The sequence below is a fragment of the Carya illinoinensis genome, chromosome 9, assembly GCF_018687715.1.
Source record: "Carya illinoinensis cultivar Pawnee chromosome 9, C.illinoinensisPawnee_v1, whole genome shotgun sequence".
Classification (NCBI taxonomy): Eukaryota; Viridiplantae; Streptophyta; class Magnoliopsida; order Fagales; family Juglandaceae; genus Carya; species Carya illinoinensis.
The window spans coordinates 8,399,994-8,413,276 of NC_056760.1; the positions used below are offsets into that span (position 1 = coordinate 8,399,994).

At 35.4% G+C, this 13,283-nt stretch overlaps 1 protein-coding gene across 1 annotated transcript; it reads left to right on the forward strand.

The window, feature by feature from the left end:
* Positions 1–5,452: 5,452 nt before the first annotated feature.
* Positions 5,453–7,241, forward strand: LOC122277545 (BOI-related E3 ubiquitin-protein ligase 1). Its single transcript, XM_043087562.1, has 3 exons — positions 5,453–5,741; positions 5,863–6,214; positions 6,530–7,241. The coding sequence occupies exons 1-3, from the start codon at positions 5,686–5,688 to the stop codon at positions 7,082–7,084; spliced, it is 963 nt and encodes a 320-aa protein (XP_042943496.1). The 5' UTR covers positions 5,453–5,685; the 3' UTR covers positions 7,085–7,241.
* The last annotated feature ends 6,042 nt before the right edge of the window (positions 7,242–13,283 follow it).

Here is a 13,283-nt window from a genome sequence, read left to right on the forward strand (position 1 = left end):
CAACCTGACATCGGTTAAATTATTAGAGGTGTTGAAACCTTTGTGTACGTTTTTAAAAGTTGCAAAATTATATATGTAATATTATACAATCATATATATTTATATATATATAATCCATGTTTCTAGGTAGATAGCTAGCTAGCTAGTCATAAGATAAAGTTGTGGATTAAAATTTAATTGTAATCGTGATCACGTACGGCGTAGTATTCCACATCCTAAACGGTACCATATTTACAACAATCTTTCCCCCCAAAATACCGCTTAATTTCTATGTAAATAAATAAGGTTCCAAACTTGGGAGGAATGGAAGGATATGACTTTGACCACATTTGATCCACACATATAATCCGGTTCAAGACGTCCACAACTGAAATTACAGGTCGTCGATCGATCATGATCTCGCATTAATAATGTGTTAAGAGTATAGACGTTTCTTTAACGGTACGTTGATTTATTATTTTTTTTTTTCACCCAAAATTCATTAACTTGCCAATGCAAAGCCGTATACGTCGTGATGGGATGGTCAAACTGAATAGAACACTCGAGAATGTCTTCGATCAAAACGTACGCAATGAATGTATGCATGAAAATTCAAAAACCGCAACTTGTCCAAACGTTATGGCAAAAACAAAAGCAAGAAATTAGGCATTAATTACCGGTAAGAAACGCCTTTCGGTCCTTAGCTTTCTTAGGCATAGTACTATATATATATATATATTCACAAGCAAGCAAGTTGGCTAGAATCACCTCTAAGCGTGCCTCAGTCTAAAGCCTTGGCATCATTCAAATTTATATGCTTGTCAATCAAATCGCTTTCAGACTTAACCGCGCAGCTAGGCAAGGAATCCTTATACCAATTACCTAAGATCATCTATCCCCTCTTAAACATTAAATATTGGATCTAGCTTCGGTAACGAGGAAGGAGCACTCTCTAATAAATATAGCTCCTCCTAAATATAATCTTAATAAAGGTTTTAGACTGTCATAAATATATACTAAAATTCAAGAAAAAGAAAAAAAGATTAACAAAAATCATGTTGAGGAGAATAAAGTTAAATCATAAGGTAAGATGTGACCCTAATTTCAAAGATAAATACGGGGGCCGGGAGACATTAAAGGATGAACAAATGGAAATTAGTTTCGAGTTTAGTCAAAGAAAGGGACATGAGATAACATTTTGAAAAGAAATAATCAAAGCTAGATAGGTAAGGATGCAGTCCAATTTTTTCTTGGTTTTCCATTTACGAAAAAGATGGATGCATATCATAGATTTTTGGACAAATAGACCGTAGGATAAAAAGCCAAACAAGTACTACGTACGTATACCCTACCAATAATCGTGAAGTTTGTTTCCAACTAGTATATATGGCGACAAAAATAATTCACATCCACATCATTAAACACATAGAAAGCTGTAAACAAACAAATAATGGCCCACTATTTACTTTAGGGGAGGGCAGGCCGTGGTGACATTAATTTCGCTAAAGTACATGACTGATGACAGCACCCAAGTCTATATTAATAGGTACAAAATTCTCACTATCGTGTTTCAGGCGGCCAGCAGCAGCCTCCAAAAGAGAAAAAATTCTAATTGAAAATGACGTGCCCAATCAAATTGGTTGGGTTCCCATTATTGTTGTTTGTTGTGTGTTTGTGTGGGCGCGCTGTCAATTAATTATAAGTTTGATCGTACTCAAATCATTGTCAGACCGATGCGCACACATGACTTTATCAAATGGAATTCCGTAGAAACACCACTGACTAATTACATGCTTAATTGGGCTGGCAAGATGTGATATTTGTCCAATATTAAGTTGTTCGTGTTCAAGATTAATTTTGGGGATTTTTATGAGCAGAAAAAGAGGAAAATCACTGTATCATGAGTACGCGTCTTGTCATGATTTAACTTTGTTCATATGGTACGGGACAAAAGAAAGATCAATTTTCTAACTTGTCAGATGATTCTAGACTAATAATAAATTTCGAGGAAACTCACAACTGTAGGTACTGGTGCTTGATGTTAATCTACACACACACATATATATATATATATAGTACTTTAATTTTGTTTTGCCCTGTGTGAAGAGACATGATCCATCCAAAATTGATCAATGGTTTTTCTTTCTTTTTTAGGTTTTCCATAAGTAAGTTTTCAGGATAATGCATGGAAATTGTTTATTAAATTAAAGTTTTCTAATTTATACGATATTTGACGTGCACTATTAAAAAAAGTGTTTAGTTATTGTCAACTATTTCTTATGAAAATGTTTAATTTTTGTTAAAATAAATATATTTTCATTATAAACAATTCGTTTTATTATAAATAACTCGTCATAATTATTTTTTTTTATAGATAAAAGTCAATATTCGTAACAGTTGCAATGAAATTAATACCTGAGCTATGATTTTTCCTTCAAGAAATAAGTTACAAAATCATGTAATTTGACATGAAGAAACGTGGAATACATAAAGTGTGAAACCAACGATAATTTGAACTAATTTAGGTTAATGATTCTTTTAAATATATATATATATATATAGAAACATGAGTTAATTACTATTACCCGGCCTCTCGATCGAGGTGATCATGTATGGGTGGCATCCACGAACAAACTACATGAGACATCTTAATGGTGGTGTCAAATCATTTTGATCTCAATGAGCGATCGAGGACTTTTCTTTCTAATTGGCCGGTATGGTTTCTTTATCAATTAGGTCAACAATCACAGCTTAAGCATATAATATATATACATATATATATATATATGTCCTAAAATTAAGGTTTTTGGAGGGACCCGGATTCTCCCTTTTTTTTCCACTTTCAAAGAAAAGCATAAGAACTTTATATCAATGACTTGTATTTAACTATATTATATCATTTAGCTGCCCTAGCTGGCCACTTCATAAAGTTCTACAAAATTGCGTTGAAGTGGATTTTGTTTCATCTCATGTTTACAGGATCACGTTTTCATGAGAGGCATCAAACGTATTAAGAAAAGATCAGCATATCCACTATCTTTATATATATATATATATATATATATATATAATTAGTCATCTAAAAGTTTGTGGCACAAGTTCCTTAATTTTCTTTTGGCCTTTTCTTTTTGTGGGTGCTTTTTTTGACCATCCAAGCTGCAACAAGGTTAACATCATAAGGGAAGGACAACATGAAGGTGCAAATTCTAGGTTGTCAAAAACCCACATTAGGAGGCCACCTTAGCACGTCTCAACTTTTTGAATCATCATAGAATCTTCCGAGATAAGAAAGTATTAGATTAATTTTGTATATCTCAATAAAAGAAAAAGATCGGCCGATTATAGTGGCTATTGATGTTAAAAACACTACTTTCACATGGGAGGTGGGCAATGTTTTTTAAATTTTTTATATTTTATTTTGGTCGGAGGAGCGATCGATCGTACGTGGACGTGTGGCGATATCTAAACATGCCTTGGAAAATTCATATGGGTTAATGACATGCAGGATGTACCACGCTAGCTAACGCAACCAAAATGGATTTTCATAGGTAGGTTTGGACTTTACTTGAGAGTTTGTCATGTTAGGAGACAAATTTGCTGAAGTTTGTGAACACGTTAATTTCAATGTTTCGACTGATCCCATCGGCCATGCCTTCCTATTCATCTAAAATAATATTCAAATATTGCGCTCTTATGCAATTTGACATTTTATATTTTATCATGCACGTATTTATATATAATCTATCCATTATTATATATAAGTTTCCTAGGATATCTAGATCGTCACGCATTGTGCACAACAACTCATCCACATCTGTTGAAATCATGAGTTTTTATTAATCGGGAAATGAAATTTTAGGTGTTTAATATGTAATTAAAGATATAAATATAAATTGTTCATGAAAAGTATATAATTCTGAATTCTATATATCTAATAAAAATAAATAAGTAAAATATAAGATTTGGGCTGTTGATCTAGCAAGCTCCCTCATGATCTAAAGATTACTTTTGCTTGTGTTGGTTATCAAACCATTTTATGATCGTTTAATTTTGTTAGCTTTTTGTTTTCTTTTGAGGTGGTTAAAGTATAGCTAGCTAGCTAGCTTTGAAGGGTGTGGAGAACTGTGTGGGATGATGAAAGCAAGCAATAAAAGCAATAATAGAAGAGATTGGAGAGAAAAATAGAAGATGATGGGATCGAGGATGGAATCCATACGTGTATATTTACTTGCTTACTTTTTTGGTTGGCAACTCCTTTTCTTTCTTTCCTTCTTTCTTTCTTTAATTTATCTAGGAGCTATAGCTAGCTATCTCTGATCTCTTTCTTTTCATTATATATCGTAGCGTGCGTGCTTGTTGGGAGGAATACTTTTCAAGATATTTGATGTTAGATAGACTCGGACACGGCGTGATCAATGAACTGTTCCATCACTTCCCACTCCATTTTTAATTGGTCAATTTCTTATCATTAATATGGTTGCAAGATTTGGCTCTTTATTTGGTAAGGGGTGGGGAACCAAGTGCTGTTGCTCAAAATCATGGGCATCAATTTTCAGACTTTTTAGCAACTCTTTCATTTCCTTAATTTCTTAGTCAATTTTTTTTTTCTTTTTTACTTATAACATATATATATATATATATATATAATGCTTTGCCCCCATGTCCTTCACGTTATAATTGTACCCAAATCCAAAAGCTTCAAGGTCCCCACCACACTGAAAAATTGATCTAACCTAGAACTTCTCTATGTAAGCAATAGGGACTAGAGGGAGGTACCTTAATTCACAAGGTAGGTAGATGAGACTGATCCGTATAAATTTTCAAACACGTGTTACTGTGGGCTTGAAAATAATTACTGAAACGGACACAAAGATTATTTGAATGTTTAGGAAAGAATTGGAATCATAATCTTGTGCAGTGCATTCAATGCATGTTGCCCTCTCCTAGTTCCCACCCACATGCGATGTACACTCTCCAAAAAAACAAAAAGAAAAATATGATTCCTGCCTAGTTGTCCGTACACACAACCCGGTTAAAATAAGCAGAAAAGGGTCCCACCTTGATATCCCTCCACGTGTCACAAAAGTGGGTCCCATCTATTACATCAACAGTTATTTTTTTATTTATTTAAAATCAAATAATTTTAAATCGATTTTAATACTTAAAGGGTAGCGCAAATTAGGTGATAATTTAATTTATATATCCGTTCAATCTTTCTGCTTTGGACCCTAGCATCTTCGTACGTGGCGGAGCTTTGTTGAGACACCACTTGGGCCATTACGTGGCGGATGTGCCGCATGTCCTTGACCGGGCGTTGTCACAGCACGTTAGATGTTATCGGCAGACAAGCACAGTAACGTGAACTTCCCTAAAAGTCCCTAAATGTCTGGTACAATTTCGGAAACACATTAGTACGTACTACGAAATTAGTATATAAAAATATAATAATCACTATATGTATCTATATATATATATGATGGAATTTCGGTCTCAGAAAGTGTTTGACTCTCCCTATCTAAAACCACAAACCAAAGCCTAAAAAACTCATTATTTCCATCCAGCCTTCCTAGTCGCCACCTCTATTGCATGCTCTGCCTCATCCTCTCCTCATTGTCTCTCTGTCTCTCTCTGCACAAACCATAAAAACGAAGCGAGAAGAGAGTGGCTGCACGATTCACAGAAAAGGGCCAAGGAATACCAACTTTCATGGCAGTTGAAGCTCGTCATATGTACCTGTTCCCTTCTCAGTTAATCACAAATAGGTACAATCGGCCTCCATAGCCCTTCTTCACTTGGGGTCTTTTTTATTATCTCATAGCGGCTTTTCTTCGTTTTCTATGGCTTGCTCTACCTTCCTGATTATTTGGTTGGATTTTTTTTCAGGGATTTTGTCAAATCTAATCCGGGAAAAGCCGATATATGTGGTGCCCTGATGTTCTCTGGACTGCCTTTGGCTGGAACAATGCCTGAAATGCAACCGGGTTTTAACCAATTATCCGCAGATTGCAATCTGGTTTCTTCTCAAACTTTCATGAATAAGGCTGATAGTGGGCTCTCCTACACCATCCCTGATCGGAGAAAGCGGCCCACGGATTCGTTCAACGAGCTTAATGCTTTGACAGTTCCTCAAAAGAGATCCAAAGCATCCGGGTTGTCGTCTTTTCTCGACCATGACATCATCTTCCAGGCTCAGCAACAACAACAGGCAGAGATCGATCGGTTTTTTGCCCAATATGTAATTGTCTATTTTTGCTCTGTCTTTAATTTTTTTTTTTTATTTGAAGTTTTCCCAAGAAACTTGTGAAATGGAAGAGGGAAATAATCGTTTTATGGTTTCAACATTTTCTTATCGTTTTGGTCACAAAGAAGGTGAAAAATCAGATAAAGTATGTGTTCTAAAAAGGGTGACTTGTTTTCTTATCGAACGATATCGCTATTTGGTTTTATATCTGTGTTTTCTATTGATTATTAAAAGCAAAGCTCTCGTTCTAAGAAATTAGTCCCCTAATATTCAATGAACTAATTATGTTCTTTACTGATCTCTCAACAGGCAGAAAAAGTAAGTTCGAAACTTGAGGAGCAAAAAAGAATGCTGTTGTCAGCATGCCAGGAAAACTTCACGAATAAATTGAAAGAAAAAGACGAAGAAATTCAGAGAATGGGAAAGCTGAATTGGGTCCTTCAAGAAAGAGTGAAAAGCCTGTGGTTAGAGAACCAGATATGGAGGGACTTGGCGCAAACAAACGAGGCCACGGCCAACAATCTTCGCAGCGATCTAGAGCAAGTGCTGGCCCACGTGAGCAAGGACAGCGACGCAGAGTCCAGCTGCGGGAGCAACGACATGGGCCGGTGCGTGGTGGGGGAGGAAGGCAATCAGGAGGAGGCGGAGACGGCGACGACGGTAAGAGAAAAGGCGGTGGTTGGTGGCGGGGGTGATGGGCACAGCCACAGAATAATGTGTAGGCAGTGTAGGGCGAAGGAGTCAAGGGTGTTGCTGCTGCCATGCAGGCATCTATGCCTCTGTACTACGTGTGGGTCCAGTCTTCGCAATTGCCCAGTATGTCATTCTGCCATCAATGCTAGCGTCCATGTCAATTTCTCCTAGCTAGCTTGGGGACAAAAATTTTAAAAAAAAAAGAAAAAAAAAAAACAAAGTGCAAATACCTGTTAGATGAAGGAAAAAAACAGTGACAAATTACAGAAACATTTTTGTATCTTTGTTTCCGACTTTGGTAGATAATTTTGATATTTTTTTGTGAGTCTTTTTTAGATCTAATATTTTCCACAAAAGTCTTGATAATTACTATGCCTGAATTTTATTTTCTTGCCAAAACCCAGAAGTCAAATTCGATGCATTAATATTATACACGTAGTACGTAGCCAATGCCCATGGCCTTTTTATGTCTGCAAATGTCGCATCTACGTGCAATTAATTGTAATATAGTGGGGGCATTAATTGTCTCCATGTGAGGTGAGAGGGAGGCAGAAGACAAGTCTTTTCTAGGGCGTGGTGGTGGGGGGTAAGTGGTGATCCCCCCACCTTTGAAAAGTTTGATGGGTGGTGGAGGTGAAAGGAAAGAAAACAACACGAGGAATACGGGGCATCAGTTTCATAAATATGCCCCTCCCATTCCTTTCCTTCTTTCGTCTGGCCTAGGCCAGGCCAGCCCAGCCCAGCCAGCCAGCCATCCAGCCCCACGGTCCACTGCCTTTCGAAACAGATTGGTTCAGACGTTACCTGGCCATACTGCATGCTTTTACAAACCGACAAACTATGTTTAAAATATTCATAATGGGTAAGTTTTTGTTTCGAGGAAACTGCTAAAATGCCATGTCATGATGTTCATCACTCCCGAAGTAGTTTAAATAATTTGTCCCTTTTTTAACCTTTTTTTTTTTTTTTTTTTTTTCAATTCTTCTCGTTAAGAAAATCTCTTAAGTTAATAAATCTCGTTTTATGATAAGAAAAACGAGTATTTATTACAAATTTTTATTGCGAGAATGCATGTTAGTTTTATTGTACTGTATCATCAATGACAATCCACAAGCTGGCCAATGAATTAAATAGCCCCTTTATGATAATTTTCCGTACTAAAAAAATAGAACTTTTTGATAGTGAAGCTATATATGATAATTTCTCTCCAAATGGCTTTCCCACTGAAAAAGATCGTCGTGATCTGCCAAATGCCATTATATTCTTACTCAACCACCCTATGTTTGGATCCATCATTGTTCCATTCTCGAGCACTATCCCCCAATAACATATGTCCGTTACCTACCCTAGCTAGCTGCTCAGAATTCAATTTTCAAAAAAATAAAAAAAACTTGCAATATATAAGTACTCCGTCAAGTCTTTGTAAAAAGTTAAATTCTTTAGAGGCAATGGTGACCCACCGGGGCGATCGATGTGATGCCAATATCTAATTATAATGCCCTCTCTCTCTCTCTCTCTCTCTCTCTCTCTCTCTCTCTCTCTCTCTCTCTCTATATGTGTATATATATATATATATCTATATGCAGGAATCTGATCTGCCTGGCCTTTATTTTTTTTCTTTTCTTTAGAAAAAGGAAACCCATTTTTAAGTTAAATGATAATTAATCATTACTTTCCTAATGGTCACATCGATCTGTCATGCAAAATAAGAAATAAATTAAAGAAAGTTAAGTGTATAAATTTAAAACATGATCACTATCCCATTTGTCAACAAGAGTTGAAGTATGATTATTGGGGTTGTACTTCTCAATTGAGATGAAATGATTGGCACGTTTCTATTTTTCATCATGATTCCCCCCCATGCCATCTTCCTGATCTCTCGTTTTTCTCGATTCTTTTTTCACAGCAAGTTGTTCATATAAATTTTCTCTTTCAATTTAATTTAGATCTCGATCCCTTCATTTTAAATGGGGATTTTTTAACCTATATATAATTTGGAATTATCTATCTCTCTCTTTTAGAATTATTTGATCTCTTAGCTAGCTATCTCCATAAAACATTATTTTAAAAAAGCAAACGTACACTTAAATTGCTAGCTAGCTAGCTTTCCAAAAGCAACAGAGCCACTTGCAATGAAAAGTACTATATACAGAAAACTCCCATGTATTACGCGCATGATATATACAAACATTGGTGTCAGACTGTCAGTTTCCTTACACGTTACATGATCTGACACTTTTTTGCCTCGCTCTCAGAAGCGGCATCTGATCTGATATTGATGAGGTGCACACCAACTCACACCCATCGTTTAGGTATCCCACGTACGGATAACCGAGCACCGACACGTACATCTATTAATCTTGTGTGTATATATATGCGCAATACGTACTCTACACTCCCACAGAAATTGCTAGCATGTGAGGGTTGTCCCCACACCAAGCTAGCTTTTACTGTTATGGATTTTTCCCTGCCATAGTACTCTCTCTCTCTCGGGTAGGATTGAACCTAACCTAAAAAAACGAGGACCCCGGCCCAGAAAATATGCAGAAAGATTAGCAGAAGGCGTACGTTAGTGAGTTTGTCAGATGGACGTGTGGGATTATTGGGGGTACTGCGCAATGTGAATACTGTACTGCACGGCAGGACCAGAGTTTAGGCATGGCGCCAGAGATGGATGGTGCTAGACCTGGGGCCTGGAGGCTGCAATGTCGACAAATTATGGGCTATCGGGGTCCCTGCGGGGGGGCCGCCCGCTAATGTACAGAGATCTGGCCATAACATGATGGTTATGTTCGTTTATGTATCCATCCATCTACTTAGATTATGCATGCATGCAGTGGGGTTGGTTTGGTTTTCTGGTTGTCCCTCATAAAATGCTTTCGAATAGAGACAAATTGTGCGTGGGTCTACGTGAGAAAAAAAAAGGTTCGTATCTCATTTTTAGGTCCATCAACTCGTTGTGGTGTTTTCTAGCCCGGTTCCATATATAAGACCAAAACAAGAATTAAGTTCGAGATATTGTGCTTTTTCACTCGGGAAATGTCGTCTTTTTTTTCTAGTGGGGAAGAGGCCGGCCGGGGGGGTGTCTTTCGGTGCTTTCTGGAATCCATTGAGATTTTCGATAACAAAAAGGCAAATAATTAGCCAAGTTTCGCAAAAAGAAAAGGTTGTCGGTATCTGTCCTTTCCGTCTGCATGAGAAAATCTCCCTGGCTATATATAGATCGAAATTATACATGCACAGAAAAAGATATATAGGAAATAGACGTGATGTGATCATGGCAAAGCGCTGCATGCTGCAAGCAAATGGATGACTTGATCATGATCGAAATATATATATATATATATAATATTACGTCCGGTGGTATGCATGCAGGACAATTTAGAGACAAATTAATCATCATTGCATGCACTAGCTAGCCAATTAAGTAGCTAGCAAAACGTAATGATTTTTAGCACTTCCTCATGATCAACATATATCGATCGATCATTTTCTTAATGTATATATCATTATTGCTTGAATCTGCAAAAATGCCTCTCCAAGTACCTAATAATAGCTGAAAATGCATGCGTTATTGTTGAAGTACATACTGAGATAAAAATCAGTACATAGTACTCATCATGTCTTTAATTAGTTCTTCACTTAAAATTGAGTATGTTCTTTTATCAAATATACGTATCCTTTTCTAATTACTTTAAAGTAGTACTTTTCTTCTTACGTACAAGAGAGACAATTAAGCAGCTGCTGGATTAATGCCCATTTGTGATCTTCCCCGGCCAGGCCATTTGAATTCAAGCCATAGCAAAGATGACAGTAGTGTTTCTGCATATAAAATTTATATATATCTCATTCAAAATGGTGTCAATTACTAGAATCTTTCGAAAATGTCCTAACAATATTAATAATCTAATTAAACAGTACAACGTCATGATCTTTTGTCTTTATTATCTTTTATAACTTATTTATGGCAATATATTATTCTGCTAGTTCATGGAATTCTATAAGGGAATTTAAAAAAAAAAAAAAAAGTTGAAAAAGGAATTCTAATTATAAAGGAAAAGTTATATCCTCCAACTCCTGGCTTCGATCTCGGTATCAACATGCCATGCGCCCTTGGGGATTGAGATATTCCAACTCCATGAAAGAAAAAAATATAGAATAAAGTACTTTAACAAGCTAAGTGGGTAGGTAGGTTATTAAATGATGATGAGGTTTTACATGAAAGCAACGTATAATGATATATGATTAATTTTTCAATTTAATTGTTTTAGCCAAGTGATGATGGGCCATTAAATTAGGAACCGTACGACCTAATTAGCATATAAGATTATCATTGTATTTTGGGAAAGATATTTAATATATAATAATCAAATATATATTTATATATATTAAACATCGCTATTAATATCTTTTATTAAAGCACGTTTGGTTGTAAAACAATTAACTCCAATATTTAACAATTAACATGTTGATCAGATTGATATATATTGTTTCCTACACGTACTATTTATTATTTAATTTTGTACGTACAGATATAGATCATGATCTGCACATACTGGCCGCCTTTTATTATTTTTTCTTTAAGTGATTCTTACCAAAAGGAAGTAAAGAACTAATTAATCAAATGCATAATTATTTGCTTACTAATTAAATAGTCAGATCGATCGAATATCTGATCCAGACACGCACGGCGCCGCTGATCATTCACTGGCCACCTGAAGTATTCATATATATATATATATATATATATGCATATGATGCATATCGATCGACTAGTCTTACGAAACGATCGACCATGCATATATATACACGATATATTTCATTCTTGCATATATGGGCCCAGAAATTTGAATGAAAATATATAATAAATGCATCTGAATTATTAATTATGAACATATATCCCTTAATAATTCTATATATTAATTTATGATCGTAGCTTTTTTCGTCTTTACATTTAGTGAAAACTAATTAATTATAACATTAGGCGGCCGGCTCAAATATATATGCACACAGAATATATATATATATATATATATATATATATATATATATATATAATATTGCAGCCGCGCGTAGTATATTTTTTAATTAGTCCGTCCTGGAGATTTGATTTTTATAGGGATCAGGCAGTGGCGACTATTTCTAATTAAGTTCTAACACTGACTTACTCGTCACATGACGTGGCAAATCATGCCCTAATTTCTATGTATTTTAATCCCATATATATATATATATGATCAATGACCTTACAATATATAATTAAGTAGAGTTGTTTATGAATTTATATCCCCAAAAGATCATAATATTATCATTGATATATATATAGCAGAACTAATAATATATAATACAATTAAGTTTTTTCTTCTTTTAATTCTTAATGTTCCATGCTTTGAATCCTATATATATATATATATATATATTTTATATATGGCACTTTTCTCGATCGTTGTTATAAGTTTCTGCGGGAATTATATTATTAGGGCCGGAGGGATCATTTTCAAAGTTAGATTAATCATAAGATAATGATGATCATGCACTTAAATAAATTGTGTACAAAAATACGACAGGCTTGCCAGCAGGCTAGGGATCCTTATATTATATGGCAGACATGATGATCATCATCGAGACTAATGAAGTTTCGGCTTTTAACGTATCCTGCATTAATTAAGATCATCTGGCATGCATGCATGTGACATTCAAAATCAACGACTATATATCGATCCCTCGATCTATTTTGGATCAGATCAATCTTTATTTATAAACTAATCTGATTTCCATATTTTTTTTTCCCCGAATTTTGATCCTTAATTCTAAATTAACGACGATCCGTACGTACGTGACAATATTAGAACGATCCATTTAATATGACCTAGCTACTTCCTGATCATGTCCAGAAATCATTTTCATCCATATCGATCTATCCGACCAATTATGAATCTAATTCAAAGGTAGTCGAAATTTGAAAGCTTATGCAAGCTGTTGTTGGTTATAAGAATAAAGGCATGCGATTGGGCTATGTAGTACTGCAAATGATCTAGTACCTCTACTTAATTTTTTATAAACATTAACGACAAACATTATGATGGAGACTGCAATATTGTCCATGATCATCAGATCGATATTTGTCTCTATTTTCTAAAAACTCCTTCATGTGGGTACGTACTATACTGGACCACTCGATCACATGAAGAACAAAATGATATGGATCTTGAACTTTTTGTTCGATTTTTTGGCCATGGCCTATACATATATAAGATTCATGCAAGTGATCATGATCATCAGGACAAAAACATGCATGCATGCAGTAGTAGTAGTGCTGCTGCTTTTTTCATTATTTTGTTGTCTGTCCTCAAAATAAAACAGATGTGTA